The 26,715-nt window shown below is 36.6% G+C and overlaps 1 protein-coding gene across 1 annotated transcript in view; it reads right to left on the bottom strand.

Moving 5' to 3' along the window:
* Positions 1-20,569, bottom strand: part of ODAD2 (outer dynein arm docking complex subunit 2) — an 80,036-nt gene extending 59,467 nt beyond the window's left edge. Inside the window, exons 1-9 of the mRNA XM_061996989.1 lie at positions 20,331-20,569; positions 19,416-19,573; positions 18,043-18,235; positions 17,380-17,486; positions 16,804-16,940; positions 15,590-15,706; positions 12,588-12,808; positions 10,766-10,891; positions 10,433-10,577 (exon numbers count right to left, since the gene is read on the bottom strand). Coding sequence (XP_061852973.1) covers positions 10,433-10,577; positions 10,766-10,891; positions 12,588-12,808; positions 15,590-15,706; positions 16,804-16,940; positions 17,380-17,486; positions 18,043-18,235; positions 19,416-19,573; positions 20,331-20,554 — 1,428 coding nt within the window. The 5' untranslated portion in view covers positions 20,555-20,569. The remainder of the gene's footprint in view (positions 1-10,432; positions 10,578-10,765; positions 10,892-12,587; positions 12,809-15,589; positions 15,707-16,803; positions 16,941-17,379; positions 17,487-18,042; positions 18,236-19,415; positions 19,574-20,330) is intronic.
* Between the last annotated feature and the right edge of the window lie 6,146 nt (positions 20,570-26,715).

Here is a 26,715-nt window from a genome sequence, read left to right as displayed (position 1 = left end):
AAGGGAAGCCAGTGGAAAATCACAGCATCACAAAATCCAAAACGCTCACATTGGACTAAAACCATGTACAGAAGCTGCACAGTTTTAGTGGCAGTTGAATACCTTGCCTTTGACACTTCACAGTGTCAGAAGTGACATCTACATTATGACCCAGACACAATGAGTTTAAATTATCACTGTATTTTATTAAATTAAAAATAATTGGGTTTCCAAACAGAAGAATGTCTATGATTTTCGGAGTGAATCGGAATGTTTTGACTCTTGAAAACTCTTCCAAGAAATTCATTCATTCTATTAGCTTTCCTTTTCTGATTAATTGTAATTGGATTCTGCTATAGAGCAGGTAAAAGTCAATATAGTTCACCGGCAAACACATGAACTTTTAGTTCATTGGACTGGGAACAGTAGAATGTTTTTCCCAGTAACCTCTCAAACCTCAAACCTGGAGAGAATTGAAGTGCTGACCCCAAAACCACAGAAAATCTGGCCAAGGTAATATAGAATATCTTAACAGTGCAAGTCTATCTTCTCATTTGTGAAATCTTCAGTTTAGGAGCATAATTGCTGCCCAGTTGCATCTGGATAATTTTGTAAAGACAATGGACCACACTCTTTTCAATCTTAGATAACTTTGGAGAGAAAAATTAAAAGATAGTAATGTACATAGCAGATTTCTAGAGCAAATTACTGTGACGTTAATTTGGAATTTAGTCTACTTCAACCATCAGAAAGTAGTGTTACTGTAAAATGTCACCATTCAAGATAATGTTGAAGCACTGAGGTCATTCTGAGTTTTGTCTGTGGTTTAGGTTTTAGTTACCACAGGCCCTCTGTAGTACTTTCATTAGCTGTGTCAGAGTTCAGACTCCAGCTCATCTGACAGTACCTTGAGGTAACCACATTTACAGAGTAAATCTTGGATTATCTCCAACTTCCATCATAGTCTCCTAATGACACTCCAGTATGAATAAACTCAGCTTCAGCAACCATCCTAGATTTCATCAGACCATCATGACAGACTCTTCTAGCACGTGCAAGTTGCTTTACTTAATGCACAAACCATGACTTTCCACCATTCTCTGTAAGAGAAGCCAACCACCTTGATACCATCTTATCTCTCCAGCAGTACACTGTTTCAGCTGCCACTGTCACCAACACAGATGGAGTCCCTGAACAGGTGATTTTAACCCAGTATCCTTGATGATAGGATTATGTTTTTGAAAGAGACAGGCCATCTCCAGTTGCAAGGTTAAGAAGATATTCATTCTCCATGTTGCTGCCTGTTTTACAGGGAGAATAAGACTAGTGTCTCTAATAACTCAGGCAGTTGTCATGGGTGCTAAGACAGGATATGGTGAGTTTGTGCACCACACTCAATTGTTCAGCATTTGTGTCTTCTTCAGAAAGAGCAGACATTGGTGCTGTCAAGATGCCTGTATTGTTGGTAAGCCTGAATAGTGTATACTGCCATGAGTCTATAGTGTCTATGCAATCAATACGATGCCTCAGGCTTCCAGTTGACATTAGTCTGTACCTGCCTTCTTCCCTTTCTGCCTTCAGTCTCTGGCTGAAGACATATGTGATGCTACATGAATCACAAATGCTTGAGATGGACAAGCACTGGTCAACCAATCCTTCAATGGCCTTCAAAATGTCTCTTTGACAGGAGCAGTGAATATTTAGGGCTCATGGTGCTCTTGAGCTATGCTTCCCTCCCAATTCTAAAAGATACCAACTAGCTAAAAAATACCAACTGAACAAAACAATATTCTTTCAGTAAAACTGCTAAATATGGATAAATGTGTTTTGCAAGAAGAGAAAACAAACAAGCTATCAGATGTATTAGGTGCCAGTATAGACAGGTGAGAACAGCTAGTTGGGCTAATATAGATCTAAGTAATTCAGGAGGCCAAGATATATCAAGTTTATATTGGCCTTTTGAGATACCTAGTTCTATGTCTTATATCAAGATATAAATGATTCTTGGGTAGAGAGAATAAAAATGCCATTTCTCTGAACAGTGAATTACTTAGAGTCATATGATTGTTCATACATCACATGTATGTTGTAGTGATCAGGGCAGATAAGGTCTTTTGCATCTCTGCAGAAATTATTGGATTTTTTACTTTGTTCTTCTGGTTGCTCAGACATCAGCCTGAGTCAGATGTCACAAAATCTCCACATCACCTTTGTTCTGTTAATTTTTGCAAATTCCTTCCAGATGTTTATTTGCACCCGTTTTTCTCCAGAATCCAAATACCCTCTCTCTTTGTTCACCAACATAGTGTCAGAAGAACTGTGTCCTAAAAATGTGAGGATGATTTGCTGACCACTCCCTAAAGATTTTCAAAAAGAGTGCAGCATAGGGTGACAAGTAGAAAACTGTGCAGAGTCTGTAGATCTGCTCTACTCTAACTCTTCTGAAGAACTAAAAGCAAGATAAACCTATAAGATCTTGGTCACATTCATTTTGTCTATTGAAGTAAAGCTCAAGCATAGTCACCAAGTTGACTAGGCTCAAGTTACAACACAAGTATCTAGCAGAGGCGTATCAATTAATTCTCCCATCAACTGAGGACTGCCAATTAGTTTCTAAGGCTGTTACCAAAAAGGCTGATTTTTACAAAATTCTCCAAGGAAAAACTATCAGAAAGCATGCAAACCCCTACTTCCAAACACACAAAGAACTTTGAATAGGTCTTCAAAAAACTGCCTCACATTACACTCACTGATGATTTCAAATGCACAAGATTGAGGATGGGAACCATCTGTTTAAATTCACTCGTCTACAGCCATTCTACATTCCTGATAATTAACTGAGATAATCAACAATGAAGTTGAAACTGTGATCCATCTCACTCTGAATTAGATGCTTAAAATATCAGAAGAATCATATCTTTAAAATGCTGATATTTTCCCACTGATTACAAAGGTAGCCTTGAATGCCATGCTCAGCTACAAACACCTGCTTTATTTACATTTAGGGTGAATTCCAGTCTAGATATTGACTTGTATGACTTGGGACTAGAAAAAGGGTAGAGCCCCCTCCCCGTCTTTGGTCACTTCATCTGAGGAAAATAAAGCTTATATATTTTTTAAAAGAACATGCATATATTGACAGGAAATGAGGATTGAATTAGAAAGAGAAAAGAGTCTAGGATTAATTTTTAAGAATAAAACCCAACACTCAAACAGCACTACTGTTTTTTAATTTAATGTTGATATTTGTAGATCCTGACTGCTGACTTGGAGGTGGGACACATTGCCTGTAACATAGATGTAATATGGACCTTGTGTGTCAGTGTTAGACCTTCTTAAGCAATTGTGATTTTGCCTAGCACTTGTCTCACAAAGCCTTAATGTTATTGCAGCTATTTTATTTTTATGGGACAAATTTATTTGGGAGATCAGTGTAAGTGAATCTGTAAAGAAAATTTAATGAGGCTGAACTAAGAAGGACTTGTGACTGTACAGACTACTGGAGAGCTAGCAAGTTGCTGAAGTTTGATAAGCATTGAGCAGATAGGAGAGCTAGTGTCATTTGAATCCAGCCAAAACAGATTTGGCAAGAAAAGCAAAATGATACCTATAGTTCATGAAAAACTAAGAGACGAATATTCTGTTGAGAAATAAAAGTTTGAAATTGAGCTCAGTGAGAGCATAAGAAAAACAAACCTAGATGAAGACATAGCTGAAGCACAGGCGTGACTCTGAAAGAACTGTATGTATAGCAAGCTGTGATTAAATTGATTCTAGATCCAATGTGGAATACTTAAAATGAATGAAGAATGCTGTTCTCACTTCTTGATAGCTCTCAGACATGATCATGTTCTAATTTTCTAGGAATGCAGATAATTTGATGATCTTTTTCATGATTCTGAGGCCTTAAGTCATATTGAGACAGACATGGCAATTTACAATCATTTTAGAGGCACAGTAGCTATGGTGTCAAAGCAGTAGCTCATTAATTTAGTTACCTGCATTTACAATAGAATACAATCCAGCAGAAAAAAGAGAATCGAACATCAGCTATTTTATATTATTTTCCTCAGCCCTTAACTTTTGACACATCACCTCTTCTTTCTTGTTTTGCTTCTTTGGCTCATTTTTAAAAAATATTTCTGTCTTGTCTTTCATCTCATCAGCCATGAACCTCTTAGGAATGGGTGATCTTCAGAACATTAATTAAACCATTGCACAGAAATTCATCAGTCTTATGTGCTGTTATGTATTTTATACATCTCTTGTGATGAGAAATGATTGTTTGTACAGTATTTTGAGGAGAAAGCTATGCAAGTGCTTCAGAGCTGCCAGTTATAATAATAATTTGATAGTTCACCATTTGCCAATATTTCCTACCCAGTAAATTTATCATTAAAAGATTTCTTTCTCATGATCAGCACTGGCTAGGTTGTTAAAAATACATATCTTAACTACAAAATTCAGTTTTCCAACATTTTTTTTGCCTTTTTTCCATCATCACATTCTTCACTGAAATTGAAAACACAAAATCTTGACTAATATCCCAAGATGGGAACAAGAGATGTTCATGAACAGTGAAGAGAGTGATACGAAGGTTTGCCAAGGCTGACAGGTTAGCCAAACATGCGCCTAGAAACACTAGCAGGTGGCACATGATTATGTCATGCATTTGGTATTTTCTGAAAAATAATAGTCTACCACTTAGCCAAACTACAGCAAAATCTATTTTTCATCTTGATCTTTCAGTTCAGTTGAACAACCTCCTTCATATTACCCCACCATATAATTTCATAAGAGAAAGGATTTCTTTTTAGACACTCTACTAATAAGGTCAGCTAAATTATCTGTGAAGTTGTCCTGAAAAAAAGGCTTAAACAGTGCCAAAATTATGTTACAGGTAAAAAAAATTACACACATATGCAGTTACATATGCTTATTTGCTATTTAATGGCTAAAATATCACCTCATGCAAAGCCTTCCTAATGTGATGCTATTAAGAAAAACTTAACTCCTACCCACAGATAGTTAAAAAAGTAATATAATGTACAACATATTTCCTATAAAGACTAGATACTTTTATTGCTACTATTAGTATTTGCATCTATTCCACATCTAGGGCCAGATTTAAAAGAGTACTGACACATTTATTTGAGAATCTTGCACGCAAAATAATTTCTAAGTTGGTCATGTATCTCAACAAACTCATAACTTCTGTTAATCACCTAAGTGTTCCATTACAGTTTTAAAGTTCCACCCACCAGTAACTTTTACTGGGAAAATGGAAGCAGAGTCAAGAAACAGCTAGTTCCTCAAAATTTGTATTTGCAATTCTCTGTGCAGTTTGTTGTCCATGAAACATCAGAGATTTTAGACTTTATCTATGACTACTATAAAACTTTCAAGCAGTATTACAAGCGTAAAACAATTAAACGAACAGTTGGTACTTTAGTGGTTACACTGTAACACTAATGCTCCTTTTGCTGCCTTACAAAGTTTAAAAATCATTTTTGTGTCATTTTGAATGAATGAGTATTTGAAGTCTCATTCTTCAGGCTAATGTGTCCAGTTCTCTTTTGGGGTTCTGCATTTTAGAACAAAACATTTAGTTTTCTGCTAATCTCAAAATACAATACATTTCTTAATCTATGCATAGTTTATCAAATTGATTACAATTTTTATAAGGAGTACTAGTGGAACATTTCCAATATCATTATTATTTAAGATAGCTGTACTTTTCCATTATACAGTTAAAAATACTGCATCTTTTTTCCTATTTCATACAAACTTTCAGAAAAATCTACAAGCCACACTGATGTCTTTACGACTGTCACAAATTGCAATTCTTTCATATAAAAGATGTTGCTAAACACACAACCTGTTAAACCACAAGAGGATGGAGACTGCTACACAATTATCATTTGCTTTAATATTTCGTTAGTTTGAAAGGCTGGATGTTTTCTATCACAAAATTTTATGAGGAAGGTAGCTATTTTTCAGATATCTAAAACCTTAGACCTCAGGTATGACAAGTCTTATCTTAGAGACAAACTGTCACTGAATTTATATGTCTTTTCTGGAGGAATAAAACTATCCCATACAGTTTATCAACAATATCTACATGAACCTCTCATTTCAGATCATGCATCTTAGCTCCTTCCAGAACTTCTCTGCATCATTTCACTGCCCATTCAACTTTCTGCATTTCTAACCTGTACTCTTCTTCCTCAAGAATGCTAGTGCCCTCCATGCTCAGAGAACTCATCTGGGGATCCACTACTCCTTCTTGCAAGCCAATACACAGTTGCATTTCCCTAACTGATAAACTTGAGCTTCCTGAGAATAGGAAATAAACTCTGTCTACAGTGCAGCAGCCACACTACATCCTCCTGTCTCCACTCTGCTCACATGACAAAGATGAAGGAGAAATGATGGGCAGTAGGTCTTGTCTAGCCAGTACTCACTGTGACATGTGCACTGTAAGAGACTCATAACTTTGATCTATTAAAACTTTCATTTTCTGGACACAATTGCCTAGAAACATGAACACTTTCAGTGGGAGCTGGAAAGAAAGAAAAGGGAAGAGGCAAAGACCACAAGGAATATTCTTGTACTTTCCTGCTTCCCTGGTCTGTTTGCCATCTTTATGTAATGTAAGCCCAATAGACAGAGGCCCTCTGCCAGCTACAGAAATGTTCCTTGAACACAGCAGTCTTCCAAAGGTTCTGCCAAAATGCAGCTGTAGAGCAGACCTGAATACACCTAGTGTATCCGACGGTTCTTTCAACCCTTTCCTTGTCCAGTGAACGAGATTCCACTGATTCCACATGGGACAGACATCCTCCCTTCCCAGACATCCACTGCCTTGAAGCACATGGGCACCTGTGAGCTGGTGTTCAAGCTCATAATAAGGGCACATCCTCTAGTTTCCGTGCAGTAATGTAGCCATTTCGCAGCTCCTGGACCTCGTCCAAGATGCAAACAACTGGGGAGAGACAGCATTGTCCAGAACACATTGCTCTTCTAGGAATGAGGCTTTTCAAATTGGATTAATTCAAAACAGATATGAAATTAGTGGATATTTCATATAAGAGTGAGATTCGACTGATTTCACTAGTTCACACCTGAAATAGAGCCAAAAGTAGAATGGCTTTCTAGGTAAGAAACTGAAGGAAGAACTCTATAACTGATGTGATCCTGCAGAACTTCATCCAAAGCTCACCCTGGCATAGGTGTACATATAAATCACACCCTTGCAGGGAATCAAAATCAAGCAGCACAAGGGCTTAAGGGATTAATGACTTATTCTGAAGACTGAAGTTATTCTTGGCACAGTCAGCAACCCCAACTCACCTCTCAACATCTCAATTTTATCTTAAAACTGGCAATAATCAGTGTTCAACTGTAGGCGGCACAAAACATTGTGCTCACCTCTAACCTTTTTTCCCCCTCCTTTTTTTTCAGTAAACAACTCCAGATCTGCAACAAAGATTCTTCACTTCTACCTGATGTTCCCCATTTCCAGTCAAAAGATCGTTGTAAGATGTGACCCCTTCACCCTATTCCTAAAATTTTTCACATGTAACATGTAGTTGTTCCTCTAGAAATCTAGTACTGCAGAAGCACTATTGTAATTAGTAGTGTGAAATCTGAAGTAGGCTCTCCTGAGTGAATTTCACTGTTACAAACATCAATAGAGCATTCCAATTTTATCTACTCTAGCCCCAAAAGATGCCTAACAGAACCCCATCACCAAGCTCACTGATCTATCTTTGCTGCTTATTCTTAAGTTGATGGAATGAGATGGCAAGAGCACATGTGCTCTATCTTATGCTTCACAGCCCTGGGAAGCTTGAAGATAGAACAAGCAGCCAGACCACAGAAGCAGCTGCTTCCCAGTGGAGTAATTCCAACATGGCTGCTCTTTCCCAGAAAGGAGGGAGAATAGAAAAGGGCAAAAAGAAGGGAATTTCCTCTGCATTGGAATTTTAACTCCATGAAGAGGAATACAGATACATAGCCTAAAGGCACAATTCACAGGCTCTAGCAAGTTTGCTTTATACAGGAAGCAACAGTCCTTTTAAGTTTCAATAACAATCTAGTTTTGGTATCTTTCAGGTTTTATGGAAGTTTTGTATCTACAAAATGTTCTTTTATAGAGTCTTGCTGAATTGTGATTCACATTTACTTTAGCAGGCATTGAAAAAATGGTTGCACCTACAAATCATTGTATTTTCTGACTTAGTATCTCAAACATATCATTTAAGGCATTTTATTAAAATTTTAAGATGTGCAAATAATGTATACAACCTTCTTTAGACACACAAGCCCTCTGAAATTTTCTGTATAAATATGCTTGTAGATACTTAAATATCACAGTCATAAACTTATTTTCTCGTATGTTGCATGTGTCATGAACACTTGCCTACATGAACAACAAGAATGCCAAAAAATCTCCTAAGTCTGGCCAGAAGTGCAGTATTTATACTTGAATTAAAATGAATTCCATGTGCAAGCTAAAGTAGCACTCCATCAATAAAACATTTCAACCACTGTCTGTGGTATGGCACTGAGGCATCTCTTTTCAGCTTTATCTGACACTAGGGATTTCTTGTTTTACGTAGCTAAGAATCAACAGAGAATTATTTTAAGTATATCTTGAAGAACTTTGTTGAGTTCATAACTAATTTCAATAACTATTGGAAGACTTGTGTGTGCATGAATAGATAAACAAGTACACATTTGAATTTTTAGAACAAAATTATCCCATATTTCTGAATTTTGCATTATTAGACACTTCATAATAAATATTTTCAATTTGAGATAAATGCTCTCCTTCCTTTTTCTAGTTTTTAACTATTAAGTAATTTTCCTTGCTGACAGCTGGAACAAAATATACTAATTTCTAAAACAGAGGAGCAAGAAAAATTAATTTTTCTATTTGCCATTCTCACTCTTCATTCATAATGGTTTCATGCAAGTATAGTTATACTTACACACTGAATCAAGCCAAATACCGAAATCTAAACCTGACTATATGAAGGATCTAGAGAGGAAAGGGAGTTTGAGAATTATGTAACCAGGAGAGCCTTGCCGATAAAGAGGGTGGTCCAGAAATGGGACAATTAAAAGATTTATGGGAGTTCATCACCAGTAATGAATTTCAAGTATTCTCTCTAGGAGCACCTGGGGTCCTTATTAAAAAGTAACATAGTTATTTCTCCGAGCTTTCAGAAAAGTACAAAGAGGCAGCTCATAAGACAGAAGCGATCACTTGCATTGTAATTACATGCAAATAGAAACAAATGTACCATGCAAAATGTATACGTTGCGTGTTCAGTGTTAGCTAAGCATGTTGCATGATAAATGTTACACTAGATTATATTTGGAAAGGATTATTTTACCACTGCCAGAATGACAAGAATATAGAAGCCCAACCTAGTAAAGACAAGGCACAAAGAACTGTGGAGAGATTTGTATTATCCATGCTTTTCTGTGTTTCTTTAGCTACAACCACTTAAACAGGTCCCACAAACAAAAACTGAGACTAAGCAACCTGACTGCGCTGAAAACTGTTTATAAGACTGAATTACTCTTCTACAATGGTTAAAGGACTAGAAGGAGTCAAAGCTTTGCTTATTCCTCACAAGTGTTTCTGCTGTACCAAATGCCAGCACCATCATTTTATCACGGATGTACATAGTCTGTAGGCATACTCAAAATACTAAATAAACTAGTGCTTTTATTAGTAGCTTACAGTACATAAATTCCAGTATAAACTTGTAAAGGAATTTCTCCTAAGGGGAAAACAGAATTAGTTTTAGAGTTTTCCAGAATAGTAGAGAGTTGTTGGTTTTTAATGTGTTTTAGACATACATAGAATTCTAAACATCTATATTTACAGATTCCAAAAGATTTTCAACAGATCTGTGTAAAAAATCTTTTTTTTCTTGTTTTAGAAGGTGCCTGTTTATCATAAATTTTCTTGTCCACTAATAGCTTCTATCCAGACATAAGACCACGTTAGAATTACTTCATTTATGCATTAATCACAGTTGATGAAAGACTTCAGGCAAGTATTCAGTTTTAATAAAAACTCTTGAAAGTTATTATCCACATAAAGAAATATCTTGGAAAGTTTCACCCAAAAAGCAAACCAGAAACCAAATAATTAATAAAGAAATTATACCATCTTAAGTTTTCAGTAACACTGAACAGATGGTTTAATCTAAAGGTCTATATAAGCCAAAAATAGCAGATTTTTAAAAAAGCAGGAGAAAAGGGTGTGTGACAGGAAAGTCCGCAGTTCCAGGATTTGAACATATTGTATAGCAGAGTTATTCTAAAATATACGGAAGGTGGAAAGGATGGGGAGCTGCTCTGGTGCCCTCAGATGTAGAAGGTGAAGGATAGTGCTTTTTTTAAACAAAATTCATCAACACTTCTTACTTACCTTTACATATTTTGCAAGTTTCTGAATTCCCCAGTATTCTGATGGCAAATCAGTGTTTCCATCGTGAAGATGTACGAGCTGATCTTCTTCTTCCTCAGTCTCTGAAGAACTTGCACTAATGTCTTCAAATCTGTCTGATGTTTTACTAAAAAGAAACAAACAGCATCACTTAGTTTAAACTACTATATGCTAATATGAACAAGTACATTTTAAACAGGTATGACACACAACCTAACAACAGCACTAGACATTACTAAATACTAAGCATGGTGATCATTACTGTAGACATGAAAAATACAAATTTTAAAACTGAAGGAAGAAAGTAATTCATACCATTGACTTTTAACAGACACAGAAGAAATGCCACTGTCTTTCTTTTTTATTTTTCGAGACACTGTGCTACTTCTTCTTTCTTCTTCAGTATCTTTTTTTGCAGCCTTCTCACTAGAATATTTGGGTTTATTTTTTAAAAAGATATGTTAGATATACATAGAATCAAAAAGCCATGATTGGATACATATTATGTTAGTACACACGAGCTTATGAAACTACACAATAAATTTCATTAAAAAGAAAATATGTTGGATCTTAGCTGACTAATTTTGCTTTAATAAAATAGTGGAATGTAAGAAAAATTGTATTATGCTGATATGTGATACAAGACAATATATGGATGGATCACAGGTCCACTTGTCTTGGGATATCATCTCCAGGCTTAACCAATAGTAACTATGTAAGTAGCAATAGAACAATAGAAAAACATGGAAATTACTTTTTTCCAGACTCTTTTTCGTCAAACTGTGATTGAGGGAACTCCTGATTACCCCGTAATAAACCGTTTTGGATGGATTTCTCTTCCATGAAAATGTCTAGTTACTTTCTGAACACCCATAGACAAATGGCCTCCACCATCCTCTGGCAAAGAACTTGGGCTCAGCCATGTATTGTATGAAGAAGCCTCTCTCTTTGTTATTATCTGTTCTCACTGGCCCATTTTCATTTGATGCCTTTTATTCTTATATTAGAATAGACAGTGCTTATCTCTTCCCTATTTAGCATCTCCAGTCATGATTTTGTATCTGTCTTATTGTGTCCTCGCCATCTTTTTTTGAGGCAGAAGGGTTCTAGTCTGCCTAGTTCTTCCACACACTAAACTAACTGTCCCATAGCTTTGGTCATGCCAAATACAATGTATGTTGCTTTCCTCATATTCCAAGATGACTCCTAGGCCTAGCTGGGCACAATCTCTGGCTTTTTTGTCCCTAATTTACAATGTTGTGAATACAAAATGTCCTTTTGAGACTGGGAGGGTTATACTACCATAGTGACAACAGTAAAAGAGAATACTAGTCAGGATTACAGCCAGTTTAACTACATCTAGACTCTAACAATGACTGTGAATAAAGATAAGCTCTGGAAGACCACACTGCTTTAACTAATGACCGTAGGTGCTTAAAATGTTTCTTGCAACGTATCAAATTGGCAGATTTAAGAAGATATTGAATTTTTGTAGGATAGCAATCAAAAACTTTCTTTCAGATGTTCTTCCTCCATTAACAGAAAATTGGGAAACATGAAATCAGAACAGAGTTCTGATTTCAGAAGACAAATTCGACAATGTTCAATATATCTATATTTTAAGGTGTTCAGACTTTGAGATAATCTCATTAGTGAAGACTGTTGCTAAGTAGAGATAGAAAAGTGTCTCAAAGTGAAATCATTAAGAATTGATAGTATGCATGTAACAGTCATCCTGATTTTCCATCTTTGATCTCTTTTGCCTTCCATCAGCAAGTGTGGTTTAGATAAGATTGTTTACTCTGTCTTGCTTTAAAGGCCATTTTACATCAAAAGAATGATATAATATTTTTGGATGACCAGTAGTGTAGGTGGTTGCAAGGTATTTCCCCACCTTGCTTTGGAAATGATGTAACATCATCAAAGTTGTTGCATGATGGAAGAAAACTGAGATCTCTTTGGTGGTCCATATTCTCTTCTATAGAAACTAACATGAAATTAAATTTTAATTTAATTATCATTAAATTTTGTTTTATTGCTCCCGACTTAATGATACAAACCTATAACTTCCAATCCAATCATTAGCACAATTTAGAGGGATCTATAGGAAAATTCAATTATAAAGTTGACTACTTATCTGTGGGAAGCAGAAAGCCAAATATCCTCCCACTTCATAGATGGTTCTAATTTCTTATTGTCTCTGTATCTCCTTCTTTCTGCAGAACTTTTCATTTTCATATATACATTGTTTTCTGTAAAATTATATATGTTCTGGGATCGGCCAGAGATTCTATTATCAACCACTTCCATACACTGACAATTGATCTCTTTTCTTGGTTCTTGAAAAAAGATATATTCCTAATAAAAGAAGGAGACAGAATTTGTCAGCTGTATTGTTATATGAATAATGTGTATTAAAACAATACATTATCAACACAATTCCAGGATGCTGTGCTTAAAAATTGTATGTATCAAATGTTTAACCAGATTATAAGCATAAAATCAGATTGCCTTTAGAAGAATGGAACATTAATCTGGAAAGTAGCTGTTACTTTGTGCAAATTAACAGTTTTGAAATAAATGAATTAGCTAAATTTGGAACTTCCTGAACATGCTTGAATATTGAGTATTGTTCAACTTCTTGTATGTTATATAATTTGTGACACAAACACCTTTACAGAACCTAATTCCAAGTGAGTTTTAAGATCTAGAATTGCAAAGTCAGCCACTCTGCTTTCAATGGATCCTTTACATGAAAACTATTTCCCCACATAAAGAATTTACTAAAAAATTCCCACAAAAAGTAATGAACATAAACCTGCAAATCAGCTATGATAAACTGCTAGACTAGTTCCAAGTAATTTAATTTGCTATAGTTTAGAATTAATATAAACACATTCCATTTCAATGTTTTCAATTTCTGTCTCTCAGGACATAACATTTTTGAACAAGACAAGAATGGATCTGAGTGGCACCTACCAATCCTTCAGCTGTCTGTGTCTAGCACCATGGCTGATCAAAAATATCCAGAACAGAAAGGACTCTTGTCAACTCTTACTCTCTATTGGAACAAATTCAATTTTTACAGGAAGGACAGCATACGATCATTATTATTATTATTATTGCAGCTGTCACTACCAGATAGGTGAAGACATTCCTTTATGTATCTGATTCAGGGCAGTTTTAAGGAGGCTGTCACAGTATGATCTGGTTTTGACTAGTCCCTGATATGAATCGGCTGCTCCAGGCTTGCAGACCCAACTGTTGAATCATAAACTGACTCCTGCTAATTCTCTCATTCTGAAAATGTACTCTAGACCAGACAATTTAACACATGATAAACTAGACTGATCACAGGGGAACTGATGCTGTAGCTTGACCTGTTAAGCACGTTAAAAAGTATGTTTCCTACAGTACTGTATGCCAATACAGCATTTCTAAGCGTTAGCTTAAACAAGGCCAAGAACAGTTAATTAGTTTTGTAATATGTGTGTACATAATGAGCTTTTTGAAGCTCTTCTCTCCTCAGAAAATGAATCAAAATTATTTCCAGCCATAATTCATTTCATGTAGAAAAACTTGCAAATACACTTTTCTCTGCTTTTCAGAGTTCTAGAATAGAGACATTTCCCCTCAAATACAAATGCTCTGCAGCTCTACAGTATTAACTTGTTTAAATTCTAGTTTTAGAATGAAGAATGTACTAAACCAGGTCTTCAGCAAGGCAATGTGATATGATATTCATAAACCATTAAAATGCTATCACTTATACTCTTCAGTATAAACTTCTTTATGACATCAGGAAATACTAAGTGATTTATATGAAAAATAAAGGAAAATAGGACAAATCCTATTTATTTACTCTTATATAATAAGACTATACATTTCTTGAATAGCTACAGTATAAGAACAGAGAAATAGTAAAGACAGATATATTATCTATACTAACATTTATCTACATTAACATTTAGGATTAGAACTGTAAAAAAGTATTAAAATTTTGCTGTATTTTTTTGTTGTATGTATCTTTCATAACCATCAAAAGAAGAAAAATTGGTTTGGGAATACATTCAACTGATAATTTCTGAAACATTCATAAATTGCACATTTAAGAAATGTAAACCAATATGTAGATACAACATTTAAGAAATACTTGCCTAAGAGATAAATAAAATACATTTTGAAAATTACTGCACTTTTAAGGAGAATGACTTACAAATTTAACTCCATTACTGTTAATATAAGCTGTTAAATTTTTGTGTACAAGTTGAAATGCTCTGTTCCCTCAGAGCTCTCAAATACCTGTATCTCAAAAAAATCCCCCAAAGCAGCCCTACATCCCAGAAAATCAGAACTAAAGGGTAAGAAAATTTCTCTGTTAATTACTTTCTCTTGCAATAATTAAAATTGCATATGAATAACCACAATAAAACTTTTGACAGGTTTCAGTCTGTAATGAGACTTACCACCAAGTTATTAATTTTTTATAACCACTCTAGAAATCTAGGAAAAAAGAGTTTTTACCAAGAATTGTGGAACAACTAAAATTGTAACAGCACTGTGTGATTCCAGCTAAATAGAGCTCTAAATAAAAGCCAAAACATTTTCATTTTACAACAGCTGAAGCAACACAGTGTGTGTAAGCCACATGTTTAATTCTCAGCTGTGATATTTAAATCAGGCACTTCTCATTATAAAAAAAACCCCAAAACTAGGCTATTATTTATGCTTTGGTTACAAAGAAAATAAAAATTTAAGTGGTTTTGATCACAGAAAAATATTGTCGTAAAAAGTTGACCTTTTCTGTAAGAATATCATTTTTTCCTGATTTAACATTTCCAGTGTTCCATAACAAGTAACACCAGAAGATGAGTAAAACTTTGAATGCAAAATTAGAAACTGACCTCACAAGTTGGATGAAACCTCATAATAAGGTATGCTAGAACAAGATGTGAAAGAGAGTATTATTTGCTATTTACAAAAGGAACTGAAACAAAATAAAAAGAGATAACCAAATAATTTCAGAGTCTTAAAAAATCTTCATTTAATGTTCAGCCAGGTTTATAATGTAATTCTTAGCAACAGACAATGTACTTTTGTACAAAGTAGAATCTATATCTGGGATCTGTAAATACGTACCTTTTTAGCCATATTTTCAACAAATTTGGGTGATTTCTCCCGTAAAAATGTGACGATATCCTTATATACCTCACTTTTACTTTCATAGTCAATGTCATCTTTACTTGTTAGCCAACCCTTAAAAAAGAATAAATTAAAATCATTTGTACTGTTGCTTTCAACAGCTATTTTAATCTGCATCATAAAATAGTCCTGAAGAGACAGAGGTCATACTGCAACAAATTAGGTACAGAAGCCTTATGCTCAGCAGAGTCCATCAAACTTCAGTAATGCTTTGGAAAGAGACACGGGTCATCTCCATAAGTCCCAACAGATAATCAAGGTCTTACATAGAAATCTGCAAGTAATTACTCTCAGTTAACTGTACTGTATGTTGTTCCACTGAAAATAATTTATGTCTTGTGGCAAACAATCAAGTAAATACAAGCTTCCAGTGCAGTAAGGCAAATGTCTAAAAGGATCAGAAAATGACCTGATGAGCCTATGCTTTGTGGGTGTCAACCATAAAAAATGTGCCAAGTCTTAATTTCCATGTTTTTTAACTCTTAGGAAATAAATTTGTGCCTGATGGATATCAGTCTCTTTTCAAAATGAATAGAAGAGCTCTGGTCACTGCTTAACACATGTAAGGGACTGTTATACCTAAATAGAATCCAGCTGGAAGGAAAGAGGCAACCAAAATTACAAGTAGAAGAAAAGAGATAATTTCTAAGAAGCTTCCACTGAAAGGAGATAGAACTACTTTTCATTTATAAAAAGACAAAAGCAAGCCATATTAGCCACACACAATAATATTAGAGTCACAGAATCACAGAATACAGAGGTTGGAAAGGACCTTTACAGATCACCTACTTCAACCCCCCTGCCAAAGCAGAACTCAGATCAAGAGCAACAAGACACTAGAGAGGCATCTACTCCCACAGCACCTTTAAACAGGAATAGTGTGAAGAACTGTTAAGGTATGTTTAAAGATGAAACAAACACTGCTAACAAAGAATGCAGAATACACTTCTAGTACAAAACTTATAGAAAAAGCACTGAAAACATATGGAAAAACTAGCATGCATTTATTAGTGTACCTCCTCCTTCTGCACCAATAAACTGTCTCTGCAGATCTTCCAGCCTCAATAGCACTACCCTAAACCTGACTGATTTTTTTTATTTTAGCACATAAAAACATTCATTACCCCATGGTATCCTTTATTAATACTTACTCCATTTAAAAACACTCCTGCTGTGCTGCAAGTGATACACAAAGTATCAGTGTCATGTGGTTTGATGACTAAATAACAAATTTCTCCATGCACTTGTCTCCAGGGAGGAGCTCGGCGTCCATTAGGGAACATGTAATCTGTAACCAGTTAGCATTACTGTTTGTATCCAGTTTAAAAGTATTTATTAATAGTTAAGCTTGATGATCAACATAACATATATACAAACCAAATTCCCCAAACGACACCTTACTCTTAAGAATTCATACTGTTAGGATTAATCACGCAAAGCTCTGTGATCTGTGGCCTGATCCAACCAAGAACTACAACTGTGCTTAGTGCTTTTCAGGATCAGGGACTTAGGCTACCTCCTCTGCTTTCACTGAAGATTGGAGATTATTTCTGTAAGTAAAGGCTGAAGAACAGCATTCCATACCTGAAAACACTTTTTCTTTTACTTTACAACATTAAAGTAGAAATAAACACTTTAAATTTATTACTGAAATTAATTTATCAAATTTCACACAGAAATAGTTTAATAAAGGCATATGTAAATGTGAGACATGATCAGAACTGGACCTGATGTATATTCCAGTGATTCCAGTACTGTATCTTCTCCCATCCCAGAGAAATTCTTGAGAAGTGTCACTTCATTATTTATAGCAGCTACATGTAATCTTTCATCTCTGCAATTAATAGAAAATGATTTGAAATGTATTCATCAAGAAGATGTACTCAAAGAACAATACGTGATGTTTTTCTTTTACATTGAGTCTTCACAGTAGCAACAAAAATCTGGAAATGGGTCATCTTCCCTAATTTTTCTTAAATTTATCTGTTAATTTAGTGACATTTTAGTTCAATGGCTAATTTAAAGTCGGTGTAACTGAGAAACACACTCAATGTAGTACTTAATACGCTTCCATGAAGAAATAAAGATTTCCTTGAAAACACTTCACTGTAACTTTGTTGTTTGTACAAATTACTTCAATTTGCTACAAAACACGAAGCATATGCAATAAACCCTCACACTCATGGGCACACCCTTGCATAACCACACTTACAGCAAAATCTTCAGAAAAAAAATGTTTATTCAATAACTTGATGAACAGTGAAAGTTGTTTCAATAAATTCCTTTACATCATACCAAAAGCACATGTTGTGGATTGAAACCAATCTGACTTAACAATAAACCAAAATGCACTGGCTGACACGTTTAGCTTCCATTTGGAAGGCACTTACTGTGAAACATCTTTCAAAGAACTATTAAGCAGTTGCAAATCCAGTTGATGAAGAAGAAGAAAGATCTTAATTTTTATCTCTGTTTCAGGGTCATCTTGTTTCATTTTGTCAAGTAAATTCAATATGGACATATCTTCTCCTTCGACAGTCCCGTGTTCAGGGCCAAGAATTTTCACTATAGGATCTCTGTTAGCTGTGAACATGAAACAGAATCATACAATGTAACAATATGTTAACAATGATTAGCAAGACAAGTATTTTTTATCTCAATTGCTGAATAATTCTGATACTATTAATTTACAATAAAAGCTTTAATAATGTGCACAGTTATTAATCAAATACTACTGTATGAAGTATTCTTTCATAGCCCTGTATTGTAATTCGAAATACACTTTAAAAATATGAAAACATTAAGAACAAAAATAATTTCTGCATAACAAAATTGTTTTTCACAAGAAAGATTAAGATTCATTCAACTAAGAGGTGACTATTAAATACTTCCCTTTAGCCAAAGCTCTCTTTCCAGAAAATATGCCTGTCTGATCACCAAAACAGGAATCATTGAGTTTAACTCACTGAAAATTGATTATTTTAGAAACAGAATTTACTGTTAAAGACCATCTTTCAAGTTTTCTATCAGCATTCCCAACAGCCCCATTACTTTGTCAGTTATGCCAGTTGATCTTTTTGGTAATCAGTGACATAACTGCATGTCAATGAGTTTTACAAAAACCTTTTGCTCTGTTCCTGCAAATGAAGTTCCATGCATCTGTGAACACCTCTGCATTGATACCCTATCTGTATTACTCTTCCCTATTACTCCTGGTTGACCACTGTCAGTGACAGGACTCTAGATGATATGGCTCTAAAGTTTGATCAAGTATGAGCACATATTTTGGTATTACAGATGCAATTTCTACTGCTGTTACTAAAGAATATGACTAATCTCTTCCACCTCCAATGAGAGGAGTAGAAGCTCTCATACCTATATTTTATAAGCCTTTATGAGAAGGACCTGGAAGTGCTCACTACTATGCACAGGTAAGAATGCCTTAAGCATTTCTTTGGCTATTTTTAAAGGATATAACATTTGAAAAGAAGATTAAGCTATAAACACAGGAAAAACTGCTATTAGCCTCCAATAAGATATCACTCAGTCAACGTGAATTTGTATATGAAATCCAACAGTTTTACTTTAGCTTTATTCTAGAGTTCTCTGTCATCGATTCTGTGAAAATAAAAGAAACAACTCATGAATCAACACCTTCTCATATACTTAGAATGAAGGCAAACCTTTATTCACATTTCATGAACATGAATTGAAGATATACTTTTTAAGTGAGGGGAAAAGTGAAAAAAAAGAGAAAGGAAACCTTCAAGGCATGCTTGTGCTTCCTCTAATTTTTTTTCCATATCAATTTGTAGCAAACGGGACAGCTGGTCAAAACTGCAAACTCTGAGAGTTGATGCCGTGAGGAGAAGCAATGGTTGCCCATCTTTATCTTTGGCTTCAGACTGAACAGTCTCTCCACTTGAAAAATGAAATGATATGTTTTTAAAATAAGAACTTAAATAAATAGTAAATTTGAGAGAAATGCTATTCAAGATTCACATGATAAAGCATATATAATTTCTTTAAACTATATTTCAGAAAACTTCCCAGATAAACCAATTTTTTCACTGCCAATCAGTAGCTGGATGCACCCAAAGGAGTCTGGGACCCCATGGAGAATGTGCACTGGAGCAGGTCTGCTGGCAGGATTTGTGAGCCTGTGGGAAGGCCACGCTGGAGCAGTCTGTTCCTGAAGGACTGTATCCCACGGAAGGGACCCAAGCTGGAGCAGTTCATGAAGAATTGTAACCTGTGGGTAGGACCCACATTGGAGAAGTGCCTGGAGGACTGTCTCCTGTGTGGCAGATGCTGTGCTGGAGCAGTGAAGAATGCAAGAAGGATGGGGCATGAAAGGCAATGCATAATGAACTGACTGCAACTCTCACTCTCTGTCCCTTTGTGCTGCTCAGGGGTGAGGAGGTAGAGAAAATTGGAAGTGAAATTGAGCTTGGGAAGAATGGAAGAGTGGGGGGAAGGTGGTTTAAGATTTGGGGTCTTTTTTCTCATTATCCTGCTCTGACTTTTGATTGGCAATGAACAAAACTAAGTTCTGTGAGTCAAGTCTGATTTGCCCATGGTGGTAACAGGTAATCTCCCAGTTGTTATATCAGCCCAAATGTTTCAATGTATAGTAAAAATACCACCCATTTCAAAACACATTGCAATTCAGACTTACTTGATCTCATAACCCTCTCCAAAATTTGAACAGTCAAATTGTGTTTTCCACTCAAGGGGCTCTCTGAAGACAAATGCTGCTTCCTGAGGATGTCTAGTGCTGAAGTCCTCTGCAAACTTAATAATTTGATTTAAGAGAGATTCATTCAAAGGGGTGACTTTGATTGTTCCAGCTCCAGAACCAGTAGTAGTCCACTGAACTGCTCTTGCCAATGCCGCTCCCATGGTCTCAATTAGTATCAAAGGTGTACACCTTAACAAAGAAACATGGTCAGAGAATAACCAAACTGAGCTCTCAGATGATAAATGCTACATGTTCTGACTGATATAATTTGAAATAAACATATCTAGGAGTGAATAGGTTCTTCTAACTCATTTACATCCTTGAAGTGGAGAAGGGGGAAGTGAAGAAGAACATTTGCAAATTTTAAAGAAATGGGGAAATCAAGTGAAAACACAGGGCTTTTTTTCATCTTAATTAATCCCTGGTTCTATTAGAAACTCGTGGAGCTGCCAGCAGAAGACTTCTTTTGTGGCTGTAACAAAAGCTCTCAGGCTCTCTTTGTAAAGTTGATCTCACATATTCATAGGTGCAGGCAAAAAGCTGCATACAGCCCCCAGCAACGACCCCCCGAGACGCTTGTTTAAGATGGAGATAAAAGGAGGATATCAGACCTGCCGTCCAGCCTGGAGAGGCCGAGAGCCACCGCAGCAAGGCGGGCACGGGGAAGCCTCGCCTGTGAGGGGGGAGAGCCCGGTACGGCTCCACGGGCAGAGGCTGGGAGGAATCTTGCGGGAGGAGGGAGCCCAGCGGCTGTGTGGAACCCCCCAGGGATGACGGACCGCTCGCCCCCATACCTTGCCCCGAGGGAGCCGCGCCGGACCCCGCCATCGCCTTTCAGCCGCGGCCGAAGCCGTCGCCGTTACTATGGGGACGGAGCCCGGCGTGAGCCGTTACCGGGAGACGCGGGTAAACAGAGCGGCCCGAGGGGCGGGAGGGCCGCTGCGGCGGCGGCGGGCGGACGGCGGTGCCCTGAGGGTACCCGAGGGAGAAGAGAAGCCTGGAGACGGCTGAGGGCAGACAATCACTCCCTACAACTACCTGAAAGGAGGTTGTAGCGAAGAGGGAGTCGATCTCTTCTCCAAGTTAGGAGTGATAGAACAAGAGGAAATGGCCTCAAGTTGTGCGAAGGGAGGTTTAGATTGGAAATCAAGAAGAACGTTTCACTGAGAGGGTTTTTAGACACTGGCTCAGGCTGCCCGGGGAAGTGATGGAGTCACCATCCCTGGAGATGCTTAAAAGCCCTGTAGATGAGGTGCCGAGGGACAGGGTTTAGTGTCAGGCTTGGCAGTGTTAGGTTAGAGGTTGGACTTGATGACCTTAAAGGTCTTTTCCAACCAAAATGATTCAATGATTCTAAGGTGTTGATCCCTAGAAAGCTGATGGATGAGTGCGACATGTGGTTGCTGCTGCAGCCACTGCCCAGAATGTCCTTCAAAATCTGGTGGTGCTGAGATAGATGCACCTTAATATGTCTTGGATCATGGAAAACACACTTCTCTGACCCAGGACAGGGGCTGGGAGCCAACAGCAGGCCCAGTGTGTGGCAGGCAATGCTAGGCAGAAGGGCTGGCGGGTGGGTGATGGCTGGCAGCTGCTGCAGTGAGTGAAGCAGAGGCCAAAGAGGCAGGGCATTTCTCATTAGAAGATAAGAGGAGTTATATTTAAAATAATAAATCAGGCTTTATGGTTTTTGTGTGGAAGTAAAGAACGTAATGATTAGACTTACTTTTCAATGGAGTTTAAAAGGAGAACCACCAAAAAGATTGAATTTTAAACCAGTATAGTTTAAAACTTTCTCTAGCTTTCAGTCATTATAAGAAAACAGTTTTAATTAATAAGGTTAGCATTGACCATTTTTAGGTCAAGGCAAATGCTTTTTGTTAAAGAAAATGTAGTGTGAAATTAGCATGTCTTGAAAGAAGTAAAGGAAACATGTATGGGCAGTGACAATGAATAAAGTCCTTTCATATGCACAAAGTGGAAATGAATACTATTTCTCCAATTCTATTATTGATCCATAATGTGAATGAGCCACCACTCTGGATCATTTTTTAAGTTATAAATTTGCTATTGCACTCCCGCCTGTATGTCTCACCTTTTATACCACAGGGATGATAAGAACTATATTCCCTGACTTCCCATCTGTAAATCACCTCTTCAGATCAATTCTTTGAGTCCACCAAAACACTTATCATATGATAAAATCTGAATTTACATTTGACCTAAGAAAGAATGGTTACCTGTTGCCTACTAAATAAAGCTTTCCAGTGTATGTGTCCTTCCGAAGGCATAGGAAAACAATCATTTCAAGAGCAGTCCAACAGAAGTACCCAGCTGGCCTGACAACACAGAGTTAACACAGCCAAGAGTTACTTTAACAACTGAGAATTCAGCTGGGTAAGAAAGCTCTAATGATGAGGAAGGTCATGGAATCTATGTGGGATCTGTCTCAAAGAGTAACAGTGTGGGATTCGTGGAGATGATTGTCCTTTTACTTGCTGAAACTTTCAGGCAGTAGCTGCAGTGAAGTACATGCATATTGCACAGTAATGACTCAAGAATAGCATTGAGCTTTCTTGTTTCACCACATAACTTTGAGAACACAGAAAATTAAGCATTGATTAGGTGAAAATGAAAGACCATTTTTACTAAAAAGTTTGGGTAGACTTCATGCAATTTCTTTATGGAATACAATACACGAGGGTATTTTTAGAAAATAATAAATATCTTCTTTTTACTACAATAATTATTACTAAAAAGTTGAATTTGATGGGCAGAAGGTGCAAACAGCAAAATGTGAAAGGGAGTGAAAGTATACTCACCATGGGTGGTGGGGAGTGAAGACAGCGAGTTTTCACACAGAGCTGAGTATTTTAAGCAAGAAGTCGGTGGAGTAAGAAATAGAATTCCTAAATGAGATCACTCTGTTCTACTGAACATCAAGAAGGAAAGATATTTCTATGGCAAAGATAAATGGGATGACTTGCCCTCAATGTGTGTGCATCTCCACCGGCCATAAAAATAGCTTCACTAACTAGTTGGGGCTTAGTAACCAGTGGAACTTCTTCTGGGGATAAAGACAAAAAATAAAAAAGTAGAACAAGTCCTGCAAGCCAAGGAACAAGTCCTCCAGTGAGAAGTGCTACTGAGATCTGGTATTCAAAGCTAAAGGCCTATGGATGGTCTAGACGTTGTCAGAAGGACTTTTCTCCTTTCTTCTTTGTGGCAGGCAGATACTGAGTTTGTAGCTCAGTTATACTCCTAGGAAGATTGCTCTAAATTTTCTGAATGCTAGAAACCATCTGATTTAACTTCTAACCTCAATTTTATGACTAGGTTGGGTCTGCTTGTTCTTGCAACAACACTGGTCCTTTACTTGGTTTTCAATGTCTAGTTTTTCTCCTTAGACTTTACACCCAGTATCTCAGTTTCAGAATATTTTCTCTTAGACTTCACTTTGCTAGGCTAAAGCAGTTCAGCTCCTCTATTCTGAGTCTGCAAGTTCTTAATTTTTCTTACCATCTTACTATCCCTTATTTGCCTCCATTCCAGTCTAAGCTCATTTTAAATAGATTTGACACTATTTCATTTCACAGGACCCATTACAATGACATTAATAGTCTTCACCTCTCTTGAAAGTTCCTCAACTACTACATTCTGGGATTACATGTGTTTTTCAGATCATATTAGGGATTGTTGTCACCTTATAATTGAATAATAGAACCAATTTTTAATCCATTACTTTTATTTTCAGCTGATGAGTTTGAGGTTCCTGCAGAATTTAAGCATATGGTATTGCAGTTTGTCCTTATAAAATCAAATTCCATTTCTAAAGAAAGAAAAACATGTTTGCAGCACACAGTCTCTATCTTTTAATCCCCATCTTCTCCCTCTTCCCAGAGTAATTTTAGAGCCTGATAGTAACTTCGAACCGTATCTAACTGAGGGCTGTGGTCTTGGAAATAATTAAGCTCCTACAAGTTTTATAAAACCTGAGGTAGTTGAACTGAGAGGAAAGCAAAATCAATGCCTTTGCTGAGGTAAAGGCAGGCATATGAACTGCAGATCACTTTCTGTAGCAACCACTCAGCCAAGTGTTTTGTTCATACTGTGCTGGCTAATTAAAGTATGAGTAAGCTCAGCCTTGCCTAGTGGCTGTTTTATGGAGAAGGTGGACAGCACAAGACTAAGGGACAAAGCACCTAATTCTATAAGAAATCAGATCTCTACCTTTTCTGCTCCTGACCTCTTTCCCAGACCTTCAAGTTGGATGAGAAGGTTAAGTAGCCAAGTTTGTGGGTGCAGGAGTGCAGGGACTTCCATGTGGTGCCTGCTGACATGTAAGTACCATGCCATGCCTGCTCTCCACCTCTGGGTTCTAAAAACTGCATTCTTCAGTGCCGAAACTCTTTGCTTTTTCCCTTCTGTGAGATAAAAACAACTTTGGTCCTGCTGTCTGCTTGCAGTCTCTGTACTCTATAGTCTTGTTTTGTATGTTTTCAGACATGTGATGGCTGTGGCAACTCATTACTGCAGTTATTGCATTGCTAGTTAAGCTCTGGGTGATTCTTTTGGTTGCCTTCAGGCTTGTCTTGCTGAATGAGAAGTCATGCTATCACTAAAAAGTAGGCACTTAGGAATTCCCTCACATAGTCAGACTGAAGGATATTTAATACCACCTTTTGCTTTTTACCAGCTTTGATCAATGCTATAATACCTCCTAGCACAAGAGTGTAAACAATTATCTCAGAAAATTCTATCTGAAAGCTAAGGTGTTAAATAATGAGAGAATTATGAAATATTCTCTCGGTGACTCAAAATCAACATGCTAAAACATCCAGGCAATAAAGCTGTGATAGATTCTTAAAAGCAGCTTACTCAGGAACTGGATCCACCTAGAGATGGCATTTGCACCATACTTGGCCACTTCCATACATTAGTAGCAGCACATTTTTGTACTGGTGACTTTTTACTGGAAGTTATTTTTACATTTTAATGTAAAAGATATTTTATAAAACAGTAGGTGAAATGTTTGCCTGAGTGTAGTCAGAGATGAGATCATTTGTCACTGGCACCAAAAAATGGGGAATATGAAGGATTTGTTAACCTGGAGGGAAGGGCAATTGGACTTTTTTTTACAATCTCAAAGTTGCAGCCAGAATGTGGAAGCAATTTTTCTTGTACGTTTTTTCCTCACTTTATTGTAGAACAAGGATGTAGATTATTACCGCTAAAGTAGAACAGTAATACAAGCTCTAAAAAACACTTGTACCAGCTTAGATAAAATACAAAAAAGCCATTCAAGGTAAACAATACCAGCTAATTCTTCTGTTAAATAGCAGTTTAGCTGATCAGCTTCATGGAGGGTTTGTCAGACAAGTTGAAAATCATTGGAAAACAAGGCAATATTTGTCAATTTCCTTTTATCATTCATCAGCTTGGTTTTGTCACAAAATTACATATTTTTGACATTCACAAAACAAACAAACAGAAAGTCCTACTGTTTTGGTGAAAAAGGCTTAGCTAGAGAAATTTTAAAATCCAGTTATTTTGTTTTGTGTCAGTACAAATGTGCTACTTAGGTGCTCAGAGCTGTTAACAAACATTTTTATGCATCTTAAATTTTTGTAATGCATTGTTAGTTTGTCAGTGGGATTTCTTTTTAATTAGGGTGTAATGTTTTGTGGAGAGGCAGGGCTGCAGCTCATAAGGCAGGACTGTGTGAGGATGTGAAAAGATCTGTTGATGTCTTTAAGTGTGATTTTATGGAAAACAATGTTCAAAACTTAATCCTTAGAAAGCGAATGACTGCTCGTTTTCACCGTGTCTCCATTTTCTGTGTTGTGATCTCTTACTTACCTTTCATTTTCTGAGTGATTATGGGCTTCAGAAAATGTCAATTGTCTGAAGTGAGGATTTTTAGAGACTGGACACTGTGCAATACACTCTCTTGGCTCTTGAAATTAAAAAATAGACAAGCTGTTTTTTCAAATGGAACTCAGTGAAGGAGACAAAGAGGTATGCAGTCTTGTGCATGGATGTCTGGCAAAGAGACAGTTACTTCAAAAATCTTCAAGGAAAATAAAGCAGGATAATATTTTGGTTAATAAGTTATAGATTAACAATGTCTGGATAGTGATTTTCCGAACAATGACAATAACAGAGATTCTGGTGTTCTTTTTTAGAAATGGCTTCCAGATGGGAATCATGGTTTACAGTCCAAGATTTAAAGTGATTTAATGAGTTTTTATCAGTAAAGAATATAATATTTCAGGATATGAACTGTGTTACTAGACTGTGCTTCCTGCTGTTTGTAGATGGT

Source organism: Colius striatus, chromosome 5 (assembly GCF_028858725.1).
Source record: "Colius striatus isolate bColStr4 chromosome 5, bColStr4.1.hap1, whole genome shotgun sequence".
Lineage (NCBI taxonomy): Eukaryota > Metazoa > Chordata > Aves > Coliiformes > Coliidae > Colius > Colius striatus.
This window is presented reverse-complemented; position numbering and strand designations above follow the sequence as displayed.